This window comes from Python bivittatus, unplaced genomic scaffold (assembly GCF_059951505.1).
Source record: "Python bivittatus isolate LINGU-HERP-01145 unplaced genomic scaffold, Pbiv_v1 ctg000700_np1212, whole genome shotgun sequence".
Lineage (NCBI taxonomy): Eukaryota > Metazoa > Chordata > Lepidosauria > Squamata > Pythonidae > Python > Python bivittatus.
In genome coordinates, this window is record NW_028277098.1 from 8,555,997 (window position 1) to 8,580,743 (window position 24,747).

General features: G+C 36.9%; 1 protein-coding gene across 1 annotated transcript; it reads right to left on the minus strand.

Moving 5' to 3' along the window:
- Nucleotides 1-4,266: 4,266 nt before the first annotated feature.
- SHCBP1L (SHC binding and spindle associated 1 like) lies at nucleotides 4,267-24,747 on the minus strand. The gene is made up of 10 exons (XM_007425372.3): nucleotides 24,311-24,747; nucleotides 22,245-22,394; nucleotides 21,035-21,249; nucleotides 19,174-19,260; nucleotides 15,292-15,510; nucleotides 12,524-12,629; nucleotides 9,372-9,525; nucleotides 7,953-8,203; nucleotides 5,818-5,940; nucleotides 4,267-5,199 (listed from the first exon to the last, which is right to left on the minus strand). The coding sequence occupies exons 1-10, from the start codon at nucleotides 24,569-24,571 to the stop codon at nucleotides 4,963-4,965; spliced, it is 1,803 nt and encodes a 600-aa protein (XP_007425434.2). The 5' UTR covers nucleotides 24,572-24,747; the 3' UTR covers nucleotides 4,267-4,962.

Sequence of the window (24,747 nt, forward strand, 5' to 3'; positions counted from 1 at the left end):
GAAAACTGTAATGGAATCAGTCCCCTGTCTGTAATTGAAAAGGTTCTTGCACAGGTTATCCAAGTAGTCCTATAGCCAATGTGAGAATCCTCCACCCAGGAAACTTTAAATCAGACCAGCTGTGTGGACCAAATTTATTCTGCCAGGCATGTACTAATTGCTGAGTGTCTTTGGAAGTGTCCATCAGGGTTCCAGTTGTTATTCAGAGTGGTGATAGATTGGATGATGGGGAAATGCTGGGCATACCGGAGTTCAGTGTGAAGTAGATGAGCTGAACTTCACAGAAACAGCATATGCAAATGATGTTTTCATAGAGAAATCAGAACAGGAGCTGTTAGATGTCATAAGCAAAAGAATAGAAACACTCAAACTGTGAATATACAAAAAAGACCAATGTGTCAGCTGATGTCACATGAGTTAATCTTGCCCTTAGAGATGAGCCAGTTGAGCAGGTGGATGAATTCAAATACCTAGACTCTTAAAATCTCTGCATCAATAATTGTCACAACCACTTATGTTCTTGCACAAATTGGTACATTCAAGTGGCTTTCACCAGCTTATGATGCTGCTTCTGGAAGAATACGTTACCTGAAAGCCTGAAAACAAAAATTCAAGTATTTAAGGGCTACTTTTGCTCTATGCAGTGTAACCTGGACACTGTTTGCTCAGTACCCAAAAAGGTAGGGGTGTTTCAGATAAGATGTTTGAGGACAATCCTGGGCATCTTTGCATGATCAATGGGTGGAATCGGCATTTGATAGATACGGAGTCAACAGCTCATAGATGAGAATCATTACTTCATAGATTTGGAAATGGATGTATCATGCTTGCCTAGGTGACTCCTGGGAAGGCAACAGCCCCTTGGCTGGAAGCTAACAAAAAATGCCCCCCCCCCCCAAAAAATCCTGGATCAGCCAGAGAGAGACTTAAGCAAGGCAGTTATGTTCTAATGTCACAGGACTTGCAGCAGCTGCTCAGGACAGAAAACATTGGAAGGGTATTTTCAGGGACTTATTAGCCATGGTCACCACAGCTCCAGTGGTGATATCCTACAATTTGTGAGGCTGCCTTGTCTGCACTAGAGTACATGAATGTTTGAATAATTCCAGAATGCAGGATTCTTAGGAGACAGGTCCTTTTTAATGTCACCAATTCTTTGAGAATGAACTGGGTGCTGGGTTTTCCTCTATCCATTTTCATTTTTGTTAGCCACCCTGATGCTTATCTGAGCAGAAAAGTAATGTATAAATCAAATCTCAATCTGCCCAATAAATACCCCTCAGCCATAAAATGGGCTAGGGTAGTGTATATCATCCCAAATGTCTTACAGCATTCTGCAGCTATGGTTTCAGCCACTTTGCTATAAAAAGGGGATATAGCATGGCCTATAATTACATATATAGGACATATATATAAGTGGCTATTTGAGGGAAATTACTGCATCTTTCGGAGAAGATGGAATTCTTTTCTTACCCAGTAAAACGTTCATTATGCTTATCAATTTTTCTAAGTTGATTATGGCTTGCATTCACTGACCACAATGGGTAAAGGTCTGAACAGTAGACAGATCTGGTTTCTATTGTGATTGGGCTCATACATCACACTAATCCATAATGTGGATGGGGTCATTTTGACTAAGCGCATATGATTAATTCAGTTAAATACATGTTACTGCATTCTTATTAGTCTTTAACCTTTAGGGCCTTTACCATCCAATCAGTTCTTTGATATAACTCAAGTGACAGCACAAAGAAGATTGAATTTATTGCCATAAGTTTCACTTTATAGGTGTGGGAATGGATCCAAACCTTCCACCATTGTTACTCAACTTGTTACGTAAAGCCCAAAGAACTGCAGCTGTGTAAAAGGAGTTAGATTTGCTGAACACCCCACCCCACCAAGCTACAGTTTAGGGGGTAGCTTCAAACGTACCAGGCTTCTTAATGTGGTTCTAGTGTTTTTGTTAATCAGAGTTGGAAGGGTGATTTAGGCCACAGAGGCTAACCTCTGCTCAGTGTATGAGTACTTAGTACTAGTCTTCCTGTAATTTAAATCCAGTCTTTTGTATCCTCTAGTCTGGAATAAGAAAACAAGTCTTCACTTTTTTTTTTTTTAATTAACATCCTTTCAGATGTATTATATTTCAGTCTATCTTTAAGACTAACATAACCAACTCCAAACTCTTTCCAGATGACATCGTTTCTAGGCCCTTGGTTTTCTTTGTTCTCTCTGAATCCTTGAAGTGTAGAGCCTAGAATTGGACACATTAATTCAGGTGAGGTCTGGCCAAAGGAGAATGGACTGGAACAATTATGTCCATGATTTTGAAATTACATGTTTTAAGTTGATACGCAAGTACTGTTACCAAGCCAGATATCCCTATCCTATACCTATGTTTTTTTGTCCACTCATGTCAAATTTCCTTCTGTTCCCCTATAAGGTTCATTTGAAATTATCTTCTAGGGCTAAGGTTCTTAAACTGATTTGGTCACAAATCATGGGGTCACAAGCAAAGGGGACTGCAAAATTACTTGAAAACTCATCAGGCTTGTGCAGGCAAAACAGCAGCATGATCAGGATTGTCTTCTCCAAGCCTGTGAGGAGTAAAGCCCAGAGATAATTTTGAGAAACGGTTAAACCCTTAGGTATAGAAATCCGTCAAAACATTTGCCAATTACAGCATATCATTTGGCATTATTAATTAGGGGATCATACAGATTCTTTATCTTTTTTGAGTATTGCAGCACTGCAAACTTTTAAGAGCCAAGACTAGCTATCCCGCTAAATATTGTGTCATTTGGTAATTTGTTAAGCATCCTATTTCTTCATTCAAAACAATAAAATACTAAAAAGTACAAGATCATCCCACTGAATTCCTCTCTCCAATTTGGTGAAGAATCAGATGAGCACTTTCAAAGTATGATTTTTGAGCCAGCTTTGTATCCACAATAGTCATGCTGTTCAGCCCACATTTAAATTTTTTAATCAGTATTTTATATTATGGGATACTTGGACAAACGCTTTGCTGGGGGTCATGAGATATTTTATATATGTCATTCTCACAATCTATTAAGGAAACAAATTTTGGTATGTGGTTTGCTAGACTTTTCACAAATCCATGCTAACTGCTGTTGTTTACAGATCGATCTGTCATTTGCTCTGAAATATTTCATATATCAGTTACTGGCTAGTCTGTAGTATAGTGGCACTTTTTTCCCCTCCTTTTTGAAGAGGGACATTTATTCTCTAGTACTGGACACTTCAACAGCTCTTTGGGATTTTTAAAAGATAATACATAAGGACAGTTCTTTCAGTACCCTAGAATGGAATTAACCTGGTCCTAAATTCATTGAAAGGGGCATTCCCTGACAGTGTGTCTTTTAGTCTCATGCTTCCACTTTCATCTTGCTCTTCAGTTTGGCAGGATGGCAAACTTCAGAATGGCAGGGCATGTCCTTTTTTGTGTAGCTGTTTTTCTTTTTGCTTCTTGTTCACATTTTGCTGTTTTCACAGAGCAGCTGCCATTCTGATTCTTTTATTTTGAACACATGTAAAGAAATCCTTTTCATTATTAGCATCCTTTGCTAGCCTCAGCTATATTTCCTGGCACCAATTCTATAGTTCTATGCTGCTTGACTGCAGTCTTCCTTTGTATACTGGCCCTCTTTCAATTTCCTATTTGTAATCCCCCTGCCTCCCAGGCTTTTTGCGTAGCTATACTGGTCCTTCTACTGTCCTCACTGGAATGTTTTGTGGTGTTTTTAATATATTCTTTAAGAACATTTGCCTAAGCAGTTGACTTGCAGCTATTGATAGGGCTTGTGCTAGAGAGCACCAAAACCAAATACCTATTTTTGTATCCTTCTTTTGAACATGGTTGGTTCCAAACCAGTCATAAACAAAATCTGTTGAAATCAATAGTACTAAAAATGGTCAGGACTAAAGATATGTCTTGACTAGCTTAGGCCCCCTGATCTAGTACTTACTATATATGAGTCAAGTCATGAGCTAATATTTGCTAAACACTGTAATTGGCAAATGGAAACTAGCACTACAAAACACATTTCTTTTTTTTAAGACAGCTGCAGTGTAGTTGTGGTAAACTGGTAGTGTATACATTATTGACTGTAAATGATGAGTATGAATAATAAACTTTCCTTTTAGTACAGTATAATCAAAATAAATTTCTTCTGTGAATTCCAGTGTGTCTTGGGCACAGATGGGGAAATAATGCCTCAAATAACTGAAGCCTATGAAGCTTCAAAACACCAGGTTTTGTAGTACAAAACCTAGATCACATGGCCTTTGTTTTTCCTGGGCAGGAGGAAGAGATGGTTAATCCATTGTTGGATTTCTCTTGTTATGCCAAATCAGAAGGAATCTTTATAAACTCATACTGGAACAAAGTCCCAGTCTGGAATATAATGTAGACAGAGAAGTCTTTGTCACAGACTTTACAAATTAGGACTGTTCCTAAGGATGCAGTTTCTCCCTTATTTTTTTAAATTAGTATAATGCTTAAGCTTTATGGGGACTGGTAAAAGAAAAATCCTATTTGTCTTGGTATCGAATATTGCTATTTATAATGTACTAAAAATAAACTTGATAAACCCAGTTGATGCAATGATATATAGGTTTTAACTGTTTTTCCTAAAGCCAGCCTATCCTAACCTTTGTAAGGTTACATTCCTAAGTAATACATATATGAATATGTTGAAAGGGTAAGTATAAAAGTCAACCTTTTAATTTATTAGATGACCACTGATACAGGAGGCTATTAGATAAAAAAATAAGTTTAAATGTTGTATTTATACCAAGCTATTCAGCTTTCTCTTTACTTATGAAATGTTTATAAAGTTACTCTTGTGTTTTAACAGTATTTATAATTCATACGTTTTTTTAATAATGTAAACTTTTCCCTTGTGCTACAGCACATGGTTGAAACCATGAGAGACTGGAGCTTCAGTTAACTATGCTGATGCCTTCAATGCTGTCTTCCAGTGTATTAGCATTTATCTGAAGGCTCAGTTCCTGCACCAGTTTAGAAACAGAATCTTCTCCATCTCCTGCTGCAGCACATTCCGTGGTTTCTTCTGCTGCAGTACCCAGCTGTTCAGAAGGCTGGATAATTGTTACTCCATAGCCATTGTTACTGTAAATATGATTGTTTTTCATCCTTAATTTAGGAGCAGGGAGGATCTGTTAAGAAATTAACATTTTGTTTATAAAGTCAATCTTTTTAACTCAGTTATCTGTTTAAACATAGACATCATTTCAAATTTCCCAGTATGTTTCTCTTTCATAGGTATTTGAAGTAGATTGCAACTGAGTTCACAAACTCGGCTTAGCCATAATGTACTTTCTTTGGCTTTTGGTTTAGCATGTTGTATGAATCCAGCCAATTGCAAAATGTAGGCCATCGTGTGTGGCTTAGGACAGAAGTGACTAACTCACAGCTCAAGTGCAGCCCTGCAGGACCTCATTTGCAACCCCCAAGCCCCTCCAGAGTAGGCAGGATCAATAATTTCAGACTTTTAAATTGTTTTTTGTGAATTGGGTGGGACTAAGGGAGAAAATAAATACATTAAACCAGCCAGCTCACACAGATCTAAAAATGTTGTCTCTTATTCATTCTTTACATTACTAATGTGCCTGAGACAGAAAAGTGGACCCCGGTATGAAAAATGTTGCCCAACCCTGATTACTGAAATCTGTAAATGAAGTTTAGTTAAAAAAAAAAAAATTAAACAAATGGCTGACTCTATTATGTGAGCCCCAGCTTATGAGAGTGACAATCCATTATCAGCAATGATTTACCTTAATGTTAATTCCACCAAGACTACCCCGTGAAGAGTCACTAGTTCTGAAGTTATTGCAATGGTGAATTTTGCTACCCTCCAAAGTAGCCACACTTCCTGGATATAACTCAACACCAGCTCCCTGGGTATAAAAACAAATTTTAATGTAGCTGTGATTAATAAAAACACTAGAAGTAGTTCACTGCAAATAAAACTTCCAAACCCACCCCAAATAAGTCCCACCTTCTGCTCCCAGTGTGTTGTGACCACAACTATTTTGATTATTGCCCCATGCTACAGTCCTATTCTCAAAAAAAAAAAAAATTAAATGCAGTTCCCAGCAACCAAAAAATTGCGAACTCTAGGTTATGATTTACACGATTATAAATTTAATCTTGGTTAAAAAAACTTAGCAGATGTGTTTGACTAATATGTAAATTAAAAAGTTCAGTTAATGGTATGTATACTGATATTTTAGACTATATGCAGCAATTTAAACCATTAAATCATTGAAACCCCAAATAACTGCAATTTTGGGTTCCCCTAAAGTGGGATGTTTCATAGCATTACATTCTGATTTCTGGAAATCATGCCACAAAACTTCATTAAGAAGACATTTGTGAATGAGGAAAGGGGGTAAAATGATGGTGTTTATGTCCATTAGTTGAAGGGTTGGGGCTTTTTTAGTTATAGTGTCATGTGAATATAGCCAGCATGATTTATTAATCCCATCTATGACTTAGCACAATTTGTGGACCATCATGGAAGTGAGCCAAGATATAGAAGACTTTTCACTTAAATGAAGGACTATTTATCCTATTTATACCAGTGGAATGAAGGTAAACAAAGATTTACCCACATATGGGAAAAAAGGACAGGTTGACATTATTCTGCCAACATGTAGGCTTTCCATGTGCAAGGGCTTCCCAGAAGAGCATTCAAATATATATTACACCTATACCAACTGTAGTTCAGTTCAGGAAAAGCTTTACTATTACAGTCTGCTGGTTGTTTGAATTGTTATTAACCTCCTTTAAGTATTTAGACTGAAGATGGTTTTTCAGTTACTGTACATCCCTTCTCCTTAGGGACCACAGTCAATAGCAAATCTATAATGAAGATTTCCTTGATTTATATACTAGTTCTACTGTCCCAACATTAAGGAGAACCAGTTTTATGACTCTCACTTCCCTTATCAGGGATGGCTGAAATGTAACTGCTAGACATCTGATTTCTTTTATAATCATTTGCCAAGGCCTCCATGGCAGGAAAGCCCTAGAAGATCCATGACATAAAAATTGTAATTTCCCTATGCTGGGGTGGTTGGCAAGACATTTGTAGTGGGAAAGAGAATTTCCACAATCTGAATTCTTTGCGCAAATACTCCAGAGGTGTTCTCTAAGCCACAGCAGTAGATATTTAGATTTTGACTAAATGGTCCTATTTCTCCTATAGGCTCCAACTGCTCCCCCCAAAAGTATGAACAGCTCAATCGCCTCTCAAAGAATTAATGTTACTGCCTATTGTTCAGATCCATTTATTGGCAATATTGCTGATAAATGCCTTCTTTATTTTTAAAAAGAAAAGGAATTTTAAAAAAAAGGTATGTTGTAGCCTAGGGGAAAAGGAACCCGAAGACAGAGAAAAGCAAGAAAAAAATGCTTTGTTCATATCCTTTAAAATTATAAAGGCTACTATATCTATTGCTTTTTGCTGCCACCTGGAAGTGGCTAAAATATTTAAAAATTAATGATAAAATAATCAGCATGACTGGACTATTGCAGCAGGAAACTGGAAAGGTCACTCAACGATCAACATTTACATTAAACCAAATCTAGGAAAGAAGTTTCAGTTGAGATCACCTTTAGAATCTGTCTTGCACCTTACTAGGAAAACTTGCTTCATGTTTTTTTTAAAAAAATTGAGCATGGCCAAAAGATTACATTAAAAGTTTGGCTAGAAAGTAACTGAAATCTCAGGGCTACCAGATTGGCACTGCAAAAATAAAGATGATTACTAGATGGCAGCAAAGAATTAAATGTTTTCTTGTCTCTTTCTCCCCTCTAGTGTACCGGTTCTTGTTGCTCAACCTACATAAATGTTTTACATTCATGCATACATGCTGCATCTTGAATGAACTGAAAGAGAATATACCTGAGCTCCAGTAATTTCACTATTTATAACTGTCAGTGAAGCCCCGACAAGTACACAAACACCAGTCCCTTCACACTTCAATATACAATTCTCCAAAACTGTGTGTCCAGATTCAACCACAATAATTCCATCAACAGTCCCTTGCTGCAGCAATGTAATATTCATTAATTTCACATTTTTAGCCCTGGATACTACAAAACTCTCATTAGCAGGTTCAGAAACTATCACAATTTCCTCTGGTTTTCCAACTCCTGTATAAAAGGGGAAAATTACATTAAAAATCAATCTAAGGTATTAATACATCGAACAGTGAAAGTGTAAGAAAAATAAAAGGGAAAAAGAACTGTTTCTAAGTTTTTAAAGTAATCTAAAACTCTATTTCATAAATACCAGATATGAAGTATATGGTAGTGATAAAATGGTCCAGTTGAAAATTTTAATGCAATTCTATAATGAGAACATACACAAACTGATGCAATGGGCAATTCCTTGCCTGATTTGGCAGTCAAGGCTGCTCATATGCTGATCAGCAGCAACAGTTATGATACTTTATTCAAGTTGGGAAAAATGAGCAGAGAGAAATCCTATCCTCATTATTACTATTATTTTATCCTGCTTTTTAAAAATATATATAACTCAAGGCAGTGAACACTAATCCGCCTGCCTATTTTCCCCACAACAACCACCCTGTGAAGCGGGTTGGGCTGAGAGAGAATGACTGGCCCAAAGTCACCCAGCCAGCTTTCATGCCAAAGGGAGGGCTAGAAGTCACAATCTCCTGGTTTCTAGGCCAGCACCTTAACCACTAGGCCAAACTAGCTGTTTCTTTCTTAATCTTTCTCCTCTGCAAATGAATCCTCTCAAGTTGGAGTGCACTGGCTTTTCCAAAGTATTAAAAATGAGGATGGAGAGATGTTTGCATTTCTCCAGCCTCTCTTTCTTGGCTTCATTAAAAAAAAAAGCAACCTTCCCTCATACACAAGCAACAGGAAAGAAAATGTTTAAGACCAGTCAAGCAATTAATTTAAATGTCCTCTTTTGGAGGGTCCTGACCTCTGGAATTACCAGAATACTACTCAGACTCAAAGCAGTGGTATTAAGGGAACTGAGGTTGAAGTTTGGGCACAGAATAGTACCCTCAATGATTTTTAGTTATTCAAATGATTTGAATTTATTGTGAATATATTCAACTACTTCAGGACTCATGTATTAAGAAGCTGTGACAGATTAAAATAAGAAATGTTTTTATATTTAAGTAAATTTCCTCTAAAGTCTAAAAACCAAGACAAGTCGTTCTATGAAATATTTTCTTTCAGCTCTAACTCATTTAACAGAAAATCACAGCATTCCTTCAATTTGGCAACTTTAAATGCAAAAAGAGAGAGAAGAGAGAGAGAGAGAAAGGAAGTATACTAATGCCTTTAATAATAATATCTTCAGTTAACATGGATAGGTTTGCTGCTTTATATTCTCCAGGGAAAATAAGCACATTATCACCACTATAACAGCTGTCCAAAGCTATGTTTAGGTTATCATTCTGTTGGAGAAGTGTGTCAGATGATAATTCTTTAGCCTGGACATATGAAAGAGGAAAAAAAACATAACATTGGGAATTAAGTGAATCTTTGAACATCAGTTTTACAAAACTTTTTTTATAAAAACCAATTTATTTAACAAAAGCAAAATAATGTATGTGCTTATTTATATTATTTCTTCAGATAGTCAAATTTATCCTTTTAAAGTCTGAGTTACCTAAATATAAAATTTAGAAGTTTAACACAAAATTCAAATAATGTTGCAATGATTCCTAAATTTATTTCAATTCTATAAACAGTTCCTGGGGAACAAACCCCACTGAATGCAATGGAACTTAATTTTCAGTATTACTGTATATATAGTATTATATTGCAATACAGCACAACAATAACAAATATTCTCTACAGACATTTCTAAAACATATGCAGGTTTAATTCATTAGTGATTTTAGAATCTGACTTATTATATTGAATTAGTGTTTGCAAATGTTTGCTGAGACAATTTTTCCATGTAGAAAACAAGCAACTTTCTTCTGTAAGATTCATGAAATATCTGTACAATAGCATTAATACTGTTGTACAGAATAACTGCACCAGCACCAACTACCATCTTTTTATTATGCCACTGAAAAATACATTAAAACACTGACTAGAAAGAATTTGCCACACATTTTCTGGGTGGTTTTAATGCCAAATTAAACTTTCTGTATAGAAGGCTTCTGCTGGTGCACACAATCAGAAACAGGAGATTTCACCACAACATCTCAGACATTCAAAACATGATACAAAGCCTCCAGGACAAAAACAGTAACAACAAAAAAGTGAGCAAGTTAGACTACCTATCAGAGCCAGAGAGGTAACACTCAAACTCCACTAAGGAACACCAAGAGCAATATAATTTGATGAGGGAATTTCCTACAGATATGCAGGATACAATCAATATAAACCTAGCTCAAGAAACCATCTGGCATCCAAACATACAAACCAGGCAAAACTTAAACATTCAATAATTTCAAGCATAGCACTATCACAACTGGGGTATCTACTTCTATTGCCATACTGTATTAATTTAATTTAAAACACTAGTGTGTTTGTAAAGCAAAGTGCTAGTCTCAAGGTTATTCTTTATTTCCAAGAATGACTCTAGAGACATTCTTACCAAAGGGAAATATAGGAGCCTGAAGTCAAGAACTGTACTTGAAGTATACCCATTTGTCCAGAAAAGAGGTAGAAAAAAATCTGATGTGATGGATGGCATCTGGAGAGACTAAAGGAAGTAGTGGTAAAGTAGTGGTAAAGTAGTGGTAAAACAAGTTGGTAGGATGGGAATCTGACAAGGGGGTTGCTTCTGGAGGTCTCAGAATTGTGGCAGAAATGTTATGATGAGACTGCAGATGTATTATGCTCTGTAATAAATGACCTGGAAAACCTATTTTCCAATCTCTTGAGGGGAAAGGGGTAATACATGCAGTCATAAGGTTAAAGTAAAATCTCATGATGGTGCTTGAGAGAGTCTAGTGCAATAGCAATCTCTATCCCAATTGACTCTGCAAGGTAATCAGGAATAACAGATTATGGAAAAATCCTGGAGTCCAGGATCCAAGCTGGCATCTTCATCTCAAGGACAGAGGGATTAAGGAACAGCTTTCATCTCATGCTGACCCACTGCCACTGCAAATTATCAAAATTGGGGCTATTATAGCAATTCTCAATCTAAGGGTAACTTGTATCAGCCACAATGCTGCAGAATTGGTCACTGATGCAGCCATAACCAAGGCCCATGCTAGAGAAGCACACTCTGGGAAAAACCATTCCTTCAAACTTGTCTACCAAAGTACTGGTAACATGGATAACTTTTTACAATGTGCCCTAATCCCTAAGACAGAAATAGCAAAGAATTGATTTGTAGATAGCAATCTTCTGCCACACTTAAACCTTTCGTGCAAAGACCCTGTGATAGGGTTGATGCAAAGTAGGACACATACTGTACAAAAATAAACAACATAAGGAAAACAAGCACTCAGAAGAATCTACATTCTGCTGTTTATGTGGCAGTTAAAGCAAAACTGAAGAGACATGGGAGAACCAAACACAGGAGAATATATACTGTGAATTTACTCTTCCTGCTAAATAATGCTCTGCAGCTCTAGAAGATTCTGCAGAGGACTATACAAGCATATCAATTATTTTTAGAAATTAAACCATGAAAAAAAAAATCACATACTTCCAATTTCTATCTAGAATACACCATAAAATCACTGTCTACAGCCAATCTACCATGCCAACTTACTTAAATATCTACATAAGGCGTTTTTGATATTATAATATGGACTGACTGAAGTGAAAGGCAGCACAACATTGCTATGTTGGCATTCAGGTATACTCGGTGACAAAAAAACACGTTAATTGATGACCTACAATTCACCTTGGATGATACTTCTTTCTTGCTGGCCCTGGATGGCAAATCTCTCCTATTTTTCAGGCAATTCTCCTAGCCAAAAATAGTTGTTTTCAGCAACAAAAAGCTAGGGTAGGTAAATGAGATCTGCCAAGGTTAATTCAATACATCGGATTAACTAGGTTGATTCCTGACATCTTAGGCCAAAATATATTTGTCAGTTTTTACAGTCCCTAAAATAGCCAAAAAAGACTGATATTCAAATTAATTTTGCAATATGTAAATGTTGGCTTTCATCTTCTTTTGTAGAATTAAAAGATGCAGCTTATGAAAATAGTTTAGCAAAAGAAAAGGAAATACAATATAAAGCCCTTTTCTGTATACATGTGCTAGAGAATTAAACATGAGAGGATGCACCACTTCCTTTCATCCATACCACTATCAAAAAGTCATTAAAGTGATGGCTGAGTGAACACTGCTGCAAAAAAAAGAATCCTGTATGATGGTTCAAACAGGAAGGTAAAGTAGCTACTTGGTAGTGAAAGTAATGATAAAGAATTTATCAATTTAATGATTTGTCATTAAAGAAAAGCAGCAGTGAGGAACATCTATCATCTATCTACTTGGAGATTTCTTACCACTTCTGCTGTCACTGTTTTCGCAACAATGTAAGTTACAGTTTTCCCATCATCTCTGTGTCCTTTTCTACGTTTCAGTATTCTTGGGGCCAGAGGTCCATGAGCTCTGAAATTTAAAATGAACTCTACCACAATTAACTTTAGACCAGTGGTTCTCCACCAATGGCATATGTATCACAGGTTGGATAGTACAAGTGGGATACAGGATAAGGCTTTAATTAGCTCTTTAAAAACATATGTATATGATAAATATGATAACATAATGCCTGAAAAATAAATATGCTTCTCTTGAGAAAAAGGGTGTTTTGTTTCTATCATGGTGAATCTGATATTTGATATACTGAAAGGTTGGGAAATCCATTTCAGAAAGCATATCCCAAATATACGTATATGTAAAGAAAATTTATTTAAATACACATTTTTTTCATATTTAGACATTTAGATACAGACATTTAAACTTCAACAGTTAATCCTAATTCAATTTATCACACCAAGAAAGTCTGGCAATACAACCCTTAAAAATAGAAAGTGAAGAAATTAAATAGTTAGGATTTTTTATTTTTTGCCAAACCTTATCTATAACTGAAATAATGAACTGTACACATTAAAAGGCATGCCATGGATCCTAACATACTCTCTTTTGAAGAAACGAAATTTGCATTATAAATACGTAAAGTTTAAACTGTAGCTTAAATAATATTTGAAACCACTTACCTATTCTAAAATTAATTTAAAAATAATAGCCAAAAACTTATTTTTCTAAGATATTCTGAAGGGGAAATTAACTTTTTTAAAAATAGGAAGCAATACATTCTATTAGAATTATTAAATCTTAAACTGGGGATACAACTAGCAAGGGATTTTAGAAGTTCGTTTCTTTCTTGTCCTGTAATAATTTTTACACAATTCATTCAATAGCAGTATGTCTGTTTTTTTTTAAAATCAAAAACAGAATCTGTTGTTATGAATTGCCAAATTAAATTAGCTTAAATATTTTTAAATATGTTTAATTTATACAGCTTAAAGAAAAAAGCAATGTGAAATTCAGGGAAATAAAATTTATTCTACAATATAAATTGAAAATAGGACTGACTGACGTTAAATAAGATAATTTTTTTTTATCTGCAGAATTAAATGAATTTAATTTTCTATAACTCATATTTTCTAATGTTTGAGTTAATAAAGGCAAACAGTCCTTGAATATTTTAATATGTGTTCCATTTAAAATAAATTTGCACTTATCAGTATGATCTTTCTACATATTACTTATGAAAATAATTAGTATCATGAAAATGTATTAACATACCATTGTTTCTTAGTATGTTGCATCTTTGTGAATTATCAGATTCTGGCATTCGAAGCACATTTATTTATGGCATGGGAACTAGTGCTCAGAAGGACAAAAACAAACAGCCTGATAGCCTTCATCAAACAAGGAATAGATGGAAATGATTCTCACCAAAAGAGAATTGTTTCTAGCTACTTACATGAAACAGGCAGGAGAAAGAGGCACAAGAATTTAACACTGATTGTGGTATAAACAGAACTAGCATTAGATACACAGCAGTCATTGGAATTATTTTGTAATGGCACTCTTAGCATTTCTACAATAAATCAGAAGTTCTTATGTTCTTGCATGTCTGAGTATCCGTCTCAGTCAAGCTTGCCTGAGAAAAGCCTAAATGTGTTTCTCACCAGTTTTAATGGAATCTAATTTATAATGTATATTTAAACTAATTACCTATATAATTCCCACTGTATAGAAAAGTAATATAGAATTAAAATAGCAAACATTTTAAATGATAATTTGCAGTACTATGCCCATTTGGTAGTTACTGAATTTCCAGTGGAATATGTTGCTGCGTATTGTTATTTTTACAGATTGTAATTCTGCTATTTTATTGTAAAATGTGTTTACGTTTTAACCCATTTTTATGATGGATGGAATGTACAGCACTTGGAATTGCCTTCAACTGGAACAACTTACAAACCCAGCAAAATAAATAAATAAACCTGGCAGTAAGTCCACTGAATTCAAATGTGAATATACATGTTACAACCTCAGATAAAAGTTCCTGCTGTACACCACACTCTCAGGACAAAGGGATGCAGTGGTTAAGGTACTGGAGGGGCACTGGGGAGACCCAGATTCAAATCTACCCTCAGTCATGGAAGCTAACCAATGATTTTGGGCCAGTTACTCGAAGCAATTTCAGAGTTATCATGGGGAAAAATGAGAGCACAGAGTACTACGTACACCACATTGAGCTCCAGATGGAAAGGCGAGATATACATTAAATAAATACATTCTAACAAAAATATTCTGGTCTATACTGCAAAATCTGTAATAGAGAGTTTAATCAGTAAAAAAGTGTTGATCTGTTTTGGATAATGGAAAAGTAATGGGCCAAAGGGGAACTTACCTGTGCTCCTTTCTAGAAACATTTCAGTTACAACAATACTACCTTCTTATCAACGTATGTTTGTTAATAATTGGGAATATGAATATACAAGATTGACTCAGCATTAGTCAGTCTGTGTACAAGCATAGCTAAAGTTACAATAAATTTAATCAATCTTCTATCAACATACATGGGAATAATGAACACTGAATTTAACGGAACTTATTTCTGAAAAAAAACATGTAAAGAATAGCATTAAAGAATTAGCATTTTTACAACTAAACCATCATGTAATAATTAATAAAAGCAAAATCATTTTGACAATTATCAAATAAAAACATTAGATAACACATCAAATGAAATTACCTTAAACGTAAATCTTCCCATATTTTCAACAAGCCACACAGCATTATTAGTTCATAATATTTTTTCCAACATTCAACAGCTTCTTCTGCTGTGGGCTCCTCTTTGATATTACTCTGGTAATGAATTAATTCCAAATGCATGCTCTTGTATTTTTCCAAATTTCTTCTAAAACGATGGGCAATTGGAGCTGGAATAATTCCATTCTGAATATCACACCAACTAAAAAAAAATTAAGGAAATAGAATTTCACTAAGTAAATGTATACAATAAAATCAATTTTATTTTATTCTTATAACTGCAAATAAGGTGGTGACTATGGGTCAGAATGCTACCACAGCAATCTCCAGTCTGAACTCCAGGAATATGAGAGGGCAATCTTGATCTGTATTATTGCAACGTGAATGTGTGAAGAGGAGGATGTTCCCCTCAAACATGGATTTGGGGTTTGGCATTAGCCACGGACTAAGGGCAGAACAGGGTTGGCAGTTGTCATACAGAAGACTTTGATGTTCTCTAGAGATACTGTTCTGCAGATAACCATATTATCTCCTGTCCTATGCAAGCCAATGCAAACACAAAGCAAAGCAATGACAAATCTGAGAACTATTACTTCTGTATTGTAGATCTTTTTTGACAGGATCCAGCGATATAACAAGTATTTAGATACAGAGCAATTAAGGTTTGGTGAATTCAAAATGTTTTTAGCACCTTATAACCTGAGTAGTTTGGAAGCTGCAAACAACAGATAGATGATAGATGATAGATGATAGATAGATAGATAGAGGCAGATACATAAGAAGAGTCCAAAGATCTAGAGCCAAAGAGTTTCATAAGCCAGTACAAGAGTCCTGTTTGGGGTTCAAATACAGGAAAAGGGACAGGAACAATTTTGAGCAGATGGCACAAGAACACAGGTCTGAAGCAGAAGAGTTGTTTCCAACATGGGAAGAGAACATGGAAGTTACTGTTATATAGCCCATGTTGCTGGAGCAGCTTGATTAGGGGAGTTATTTACTTTCCTCTTGAGGATTGTGCTGACCACTTTTGTTCTGCCCTCGGCTTCCAGGGGGCTCAGAACCTGGTTCCTTATTATCTAAACCAGCCTGCCAAATCTAGTCTTTTTTGTTGTTGTTGTTTGTCTAGTGGCAGATGCAATATGATCTGAGGGTGGCAGGTCTGTTCCTTGTCATGGTCAGCTATCTCCGACTGCTATGGAGTTGACTGGCGCCATCAATCTGCAGAGTTGATGGATTTTTATGACTGGTCTGATTCAGGTATGTAATGGAATTATTTGGCTTCCAGAGGGCACTTGGGGAGGTTCCTGAGGCTATGATAGGCAATTCTGCTGAGGCTTTAGTTGCCTGCTTGAATAGAGAGGTAACAATAGCCTTGGGCAGGATTGGGTCTTAGCAGTGTCTCTGGATCTGCCAATCCAATGGAACTCTTTAGTATACTGATAAACTCTGGGAGATGAAGCAAATCAGGAGATGCCTAGTGTGCTGCTAATGGAAGACAAACAGCAAATCAGACTAAACACAGTCTAGTTACAGCTCACTTTCAAGCCTACATCATGGTAGTAATAGCAAAAAATCAGTATTTCTCCACTCACTGTATCAATAGAATGACTGCCAGAAGCTCTTGGACCCTATTAGGCAATGGGCTAGAAAAATATTTGTTGGGCCATTGTGAGGAATGTTATGGGCATCTGGAGGATAAAATTGCTCAGATCCACTTGCAGGATACCAGCCGGACAAGCCCTGATGGGGTGACAGAGATCATGCCTAACGAAGTTATTTAGGATCAGTTTGAGCTTATAATTTATGAGGAAATGGTAATGTTTTCTGAGGCACTGGCTCTGACACATGTAGTCTGGATCCCTACCCTTTCTGGTAGGTGAAATAAATTACTACAGCAGAGTCAGGGTGGTGTATCCTTGAGAGAGTGGGTAATGCCACCTGTCTTGAAGGAGGTGACCATATGCCCTTTCCTCAAGAAATTATCATCTGACCCAGAAATTCTGGATAATTATTGACTGGTCTCCAACTTTCCCTTTCTGGAAAAGGTTGTTGAGAAGATGGCAGGCCTGCAATTGTAGAGAGCTCTAGAAGAATTAGATTATCCAGATCCATTCCTGTCTGGGTTCAGTCCTGGATATGGCCTGAAACTACATTGATCATGCTTGTGGATGACCTCAGTTGAGACTTGTACAGGGAGAAGGTAATGCTTCTGGGGTTGCTTGACCTCTTGCAAGCCTTCAATAATATCCAATATATTATACTTTTGGACTGTCCCCAAGGGTTAGGGGTGGGGCATTCTTCTTCAGTGATTTTCCACCTTTTTAAAGGGGCAGTTCTAGTCTGTAGAGAGGGAGATTGAGCCCTAGATTCTTCTGTTATGGGATGCAGCAGGACTCAGTGCTCTCCTGTTCCTATTTAACATGTAGGTGAGCAAGGAGCAAGTTCATCCACCCACAGAATGTCAGATACCACCAGTATGCAGATGATACTCTATCGCGTATCTCAATTCTGGGGTGAAGTTTTTACCCAGTTGTTGTCTGGTACCTGGAGGATGTTAGGATCTAGTTAGGGAGAAACAGTATTAGGCTCAATCTCAGCAAAACAGAATAGAGTCCTTGGGGTTCTCTGAGCCTGGATGTTTTCTTGCAAATGTTTCATTACCTGGCACTGAAGATGTTACCTAGCCAGGTAATGAAACGTTTGCAAGAAAACAACCAAGCTCAGAGAACCCCAAGGACTCCACAGTTCAACCCTGAGCTATATATATTCGCTTTTACTGGTAAGACAGAATCGCTTTGGTTTGGAGGACACACAATCTCAGGGAGATTCCATCTTTGGTTCAGTATGGGGCTGCACTCTCCCATATGGAACTAGATCTTAATTTGGGAGTCCTCCTTGACACATAGCTTCTGCTTGATAAGCAGCTGTATTTGAGTTAACTGTGCACCAGTTATAACTCTTCCTGGAGTGGGAGACTTTCCTCAGTCACACATGCCCTAATTACCTCTGGCATGAACTACTACAATGCAGTCTTCATAGGCCTGCCCTTGAAGAGCATTCAGAAGCTACAGCTGGTCCAGAATATAGGAAGACAAATCTCACTTCACCTATATAACATCACTATTTCAAGAGCTGTACTGGATACCAGTTGGGTTTCAGGTGTAATTCATAGGTGCTCATTATCACCTTTATAGTCTTAAATAGGCCAACGCTATATATCTTTGGGACACCTACTTCCAATTGTATCTGCCCACCCAATAAGGTCTGGTAGTGTAGGCACTGTGTATCCTTTATCTTAGGGAATAGGGTCATCAGGGATCACAGAAATGAGCTTTCTCAATTGCTGCCCCCTTTCTATGGAACAGCATTCTCCCAGAAATTAGAATGGCTCTCACCCTATTGATTTTTTAGAAAAGCCATTAAAATTTGGCTGTTCCAGGAGGTCCCAGGGGTTGGGATGTTTTAATGATGTCCTCTCAGGTTTTGGAGTATTTGTCAGACATAACTGATGATTCCGTTACTTATATATAGATAGGTACTTTGATTCTGGTACTGGAATGTTGTTATATTTGAACCAGATTTATGGATGTTGGATAACTCTGTGTTGTCTATGACTGTAGTAACATGCAAGTCTAGTAAACAAATATATAAAAATAAACTGAAGATGTTATTCATATAGGGTGCTTCTCTATGAAAAAAAGCTAATCTTTAATGTGGATATGTGAGAGTGTATATGTGTATTTTGGTGGGGATACATTTTAATATGACAGCTTCTACCACCACTCCAAAGTATGATTGTTCAAATACTGGCTTACCACCCCATGTCCTGTTGGTGAGAATTAGGCCTATGAAGTATTCTACTTACATTTTAATTCTCTCTTCCATTAGTGCAGCATATGTCTCACTATTTTCATCATCATCCCAATCTCTCCAAAGGAAGTCATAGAAAAATCTAAATAAAAACCATTGTGGTATTACTTTTATATTTTTCTGTTCTAATAAAATTTCCAAAGTTAAAAAAAGGGTGAGGGGAGTGAAAAAGTATTATACAATATAGAAAGTGACCATTTGTTTTAATACTTCTTGATGTACTGTATTATATAGAGAAAATATATCTATAGGTTGCCCTCTTTGACTTATTATTTATGCTATAGTAGATGCTGCATGTTATGTTGTTCATTTACCGACCAAATCATCATTGTGCGAACAGTTTCTTCTTTAATCCTACAAGCTACTTTATGAAATGTGGATATCTCTATATATGTAAATATGTACTAAAGTTTTGTTTTGGGTTATTCTTAAATATCCTTAATAATTATTTTAGATTGGGGAATACCACAGACATAGTTTACCTGAACCTCAACAGAACATTTAAGAGAGTGCTCATAATATTCTGTTTAACAAAATGGTAAAATATGGGCTAGATGATACTACTGTTAGATGGATGGATAGTTGGCAGAATGTCCAAACCCAAAGAGAGCTCATTAATAACTCCACTTCAGCTAGAAGACAAGTACTGAATGGAGTGCTACAGGACTCTGGCCTATTCAACTTTTTTTTTTATCAATGCCTTCTATCAAGGATTTCAGAAGACATGTATAAAGTACACAGATGACATAAAGCTGGAGGGGCACTAATACTTTAGATGAGAAAGGATTTTAAAAGATCTAGGCAGGCTTAAGCAGTATGATGAAATGAATAGGATGGAATTTAATTCTAGAGTAAAAAGGATGACCTGGATGGAGAGAGAGGAGATCCTTAATACCAAAGCAATGAAAAGGGAAACACTGGTTAAGTCCAAACAATTAAAAAGGTATGCATAGACACACATGCACCCACCAATTCACATCAATTTAAGAAAGGGAGCAGGTAAAGTATAATCAGACTTGCATGATTCTGTAACTATAGCCAATCTTAATAAAAGTAGTTTTAGTCTTAACCTGGAGTTGATTTCTTGGTGTGATCTACATCTTAGACCTGACATTAACTCAGAGAAATGTAAAGTTCTCCATCTGGGTATGAAAAATGTAAGGCATAAGTATAGGAAGAGAAAGCCAGGGTTTGGAAGTAGTACATGTGAAAGGGATCTGGGTATCCTTGTCAACCACAAGTTAAACTTGAACCAACAGTGTGATGCAGCTGCTAAATAGGCAAATGGTACCATGGGCTACATTATTAGGACCACAAAATCCAGATCGTGGGAAGTAATTGTTCCCCTGTATTCTGCCCTGGTCAGACTTCATTTGGAATACTGTGTCCAGTTCTGAGCACTACAGTTCACAAAGGAAGTGACTAGTTAAAGCAAGTTCAAAGTAGCCATCAATAATACACAATTGAAACAATATCACCATTTAGCAGAACTAAATCACTAAAAAATATTAAGAGCACTTTACTCTAATAAACTATTATTTTCATCAGGTTTATTGTTTACCCATCCATTTCGGTATTGTTGTTTGTTACCAAATCTCCAAAATCTCATACAGATGCTAGGGCCAACTTTATGTGCTCTACCTCTGGATTATGGTTACTGATTTCTTCCTCAACTTCAGAAGTTTAATACATTTTCACAATATCTGAATCTTACTTAAATATTTTCAGTGAAATATTTTAGTTTTTTAATCAAGGCAATTATAAATCCAGATTAACATCAACTTAACATCTTAACATTGTAAAAAACAACTGTTTCTTAAAACAAACATTCATTATTAAGTCTGAGAAAAACATACCTCACAATTTCTAAAGCCTTGGCTATATCAAACACTATACTATCCTGTCCCTCAACAGGATATACTTCTAAAAGAGGCACACAATAATCCATTTCTTCTAGTACTTCATCAACTAGTTGTTTTGGAATATTTGCAATATTAGAGGAAAAGGGTTCAGCTACAGATACAGAAACGTTGAAATTAGCAGAGGGACTACTGGGCAATTTACAAGTAACCTAGAATGTAAAACAGAAATAAACAATTATAATGTAAAGCTGATATTAAGATTTCTATATTTTCTAATTCTTTTGATTTTTATAATATAGAAACCCAGTTCAGGGCAGTCATATATTCGAAGTATATAGTAGCTCTGCCTTCATTATGTTACATCACTGCTAAAGAAATATGATGACCGTGCCCCTACTCAGGCATAACTGAAGTATAGCAGGGATATGGAATTTATTTTGGCCTGTTCTTCTGGTTGAAAGTACCTCATGTCTATAGTGCACAAGATCACTCTTCAAAATTTTCCTGAGGACACTTTCACAAACAAATCCCATTCACAATAATATATACAATACTGCCAAAAATATAGTCCATTCAGCAAGTAACTGCAGTATATGTCAATCTTTAGGGTAGGAAGAGAGTTTTTTTTCCTAAACTGCAGTATAAGGAATACCTTTTTGAAAGACTGAAGCATAAGGAGGTAAGGAAAACACTGTTTAGTGCTTCCAAATATCCCTGCATACTGCAGTTTGCTATTTAAAAAGCCCCTATTAGAATCAATAAATTGATTTGGAGATTGCAATATGGGACACAGAAAACTTTTTATATTCAATCAGCAATTTATCAGAGGTAAGAATTTGTCTCTGCTGGGGAGAAGAAATGTACAATGGAAGTAAAGCTGGCAAGCCCCAGAGAACATATCCAACTTATGGTCTTAAGCCTTGAAAAGCTCTACCCATTATACTAGTATACAATAACATGTGAACCTTTCTAAACACTAAATTATTTAAATCAAAAAGACTTTTAAAAAGGACTATAATCAAAATTCACTGTGTCAGACCTAATGATTATCTGTGGCCTGGACGGCCTCCAATAAAAAAGAAAAAAAAAAAGAAGACCATCACTTCATGCTGGCAGACATTATGCAAGACATTCTCAGTCTTTTGGATGATGTTTATAGTTTTATTATGAACCTTCTAAACAATATTAAAATACATTTAATTACCTCAACAAGCACTCCAATATATGGTATGGGAATTTCTTCAGAATTGACAAAAAACAGTTCTGGATTGGTTTTCCAAATTCCAAGCCAATTTTCCTTCATCTTCAGCTTTTCCACAAGATACTTACTCACAGCTTCATTGGCATCCTCTGCCTTTTAAACAACAGAGAAGAAATATACATTTTTTAAAAAAAGAAAGAAAACATAATTTTGTATTTTTCATTTGTAATATATAATTGATCCTTTTCACCTCACAATGATGTGAGCTATTCAAGTGTATCTTAATAGTAGTATTGAGAATCCAAATTGGGAGATAAAAGCCTGTCAATCAGCAATACTGAAGTGTCTAATAGATCTCTTACTCTTGCAGTATAGCAGGCCACTATAATATTTCTATGTATACATTTATTACTACCCAATTGCATTTGAGACGATATATCTCCAAAAGGAAGAACAATCTTTTCCCTGTTTACTTAGATGTCTGATTGAGATAAGTAGGATTTACATTCAGGTATGGCTGCACAAAAGTGCAGTCATATATACAACATGACCTGACGGTCTCTTTTTTCTGCTGCATCCCTACTGTGTCATACTTATTCTCATCTGCAGTCCATAAAGGAAATAGTCATATTTAGCTGTGCTGAGTTAATATAGTGTTTTTCTGCTTAATCCCAAAGCATCAAATGACAATCTGTAACACTTTGCTACCTACTGCATCAGAAGTGAAGACATGATAAGATCACAGCAGCACATATTCGCAATTTTGTTTGATGAGCGCATAAGTTGCTTCCTTGGTCTCTGGTTCAGCCTTAACTGTTGCTGTCTCCCTAACAGAACTGCACAATAATGCTAGATAGCTCAGCTGGGAATACTGTAAAGGGTCTAAATCTATGGCCCTTAATAGCATACGATTGAAATAGCAAAACAGTGCACTTAATGTGACCAGCATCCCCACTGCCTCCTGAAAACAGCATGGCAGAATTGGGAGTCAGCATTTGTTGCTTATATAAACAAAGAAAAGAAAGGGACGCAAAATCTTCACTAAAAGTGCTCCTTTTATAATTCTGTCCTTTTTTTCTCTTAAGTTTTACTTAGCTTGAGTTACCCCAGAACGAGCTTAGAGATGACAGACGCAGTAATGTCAGACCTGTCCCAATCAGTGCCATCGTTGTTGGATGTTTTTACCACTAGCTGCTGATGTGCAGAAACCAACGACTTTGCTTATCAATCACTGAATATACAAAATCAGGACAGTCATCAGAAGCAATACCACCAGGATAAGGATCAGCAATAGGGGCAACACATTTCACGCTATTGCTGTTTACTGCCAACTGAAGGGTGGGTGGTCAGTACTTTTAACTTGGTAGTGGAGAAAAGCCTGCAGATGATACATTTTAAATAAGTCCATCTTGTGTTTGGCATTACTGATTCCATATACCAAATACAGTGATGACAGAGCAGATACAAGTCTGGATGAGTAGAATTAAAGAGGGACTGCATCCCTTTTGGAGAACCAGATTCAAACATATCCACAAGACTTAATGGACTCTCTGGCACAGAACATATTTTTACCACCTTATGCTGGTATCTCAGGTACGATCTTATCTGGAAAAAAGCTATTTTACCTGATTCATACTCTGCTAACTGTAACATGCTCTTATGTGGGGCTGTTTTTGACATTCAGAAGCCATAACTTCATTGCAAAATATGTCAATGAGAAATTTTACTGGGACTAGGTGGTTCATTTCAAACATGCCCATTCTCCTTTGCTGGTGCTGCCTCCCACTTCGTTTCTGGGTTGAATTCAGAAACTCTAAGGCAGTTTCTCTCAAACTTGCGGCAGCCATAGATCACCCAAAAAATGTTCAGATAACGCGGGCACCACCCAATTCAACAAACATCCCTTCCGTATGTTCTTCTCTAAGAACACGGATAGGGATAGGTAAGCATATGTGTATATTTCAGCGGATCCCTTCGGAGAAGTGCAGAAAGCTCCTATCGCCACACGAGGTCGGGGCAGAGGGAAGATTACCCGGGCACGGGCTGCCCTCTCCCCGCTTCTGACCCACCTTGCAGCCCTTCAAGAGATCGTCGCAATACAGCGCCACCTTCTCCCGCCCGGTCAGCGCTCCCAGGTGGGACGGAAATTCCTTCGGCAGCGGCCCAGCTTCCTCCTCCCCGAGATCCTCCTCCCCGCCGAGACGAAGGAGACGGTGGCCCCTTGTCTTTCGAGGTGGGCTTTCCGCTGTGCCCGGGGACGCGCCGGCAGCTCCCTTTTCTTCTCTGGGCCCGCTTTCCTTCTGCTGGTGGTCCGAAGCGCTCGACGCCATCTCTTTGGCGGCTCGCGCCCTTTTTGGCGCGCGGCCGCCACGGCGCCTCCACGAGGATTTCACTCCGTTCGCCCGACGGGAACTAATTATTGCTGGACAATCGCGCTTCGACGCACGCAGCCAATCGGAGGGGCGGAGGGCGCGTGCCGACGGTCACAAAAGACCGTTAGTTGAGG

Excerpts from the sequence above, each read along its gene's own strand:
- SHCBP1L (XM_007425372.3), bottom strand. The coding sequence starts at position 24,571 with ATGGCGTCGAGCGCTTCGGACCACCAGCAGAAGGAAAGCGGGCCCAGA. Across the intron at positions 19,261-21,034 it reads AAGGCTTTAGAAATTGTGAG|ATTTTTCTATGACTTCCTTT; the intron begins GTATGTTTTTCT and ends GTTTTTATTTAG. Across the intron at positions 5,941-7,952 it reads GTGAAATTACTGGAGCTCAG|GGAGCTGGTGTTGAGTTATA; the intron begins GTATATTCTCTT and ends TTTTATACCCAG.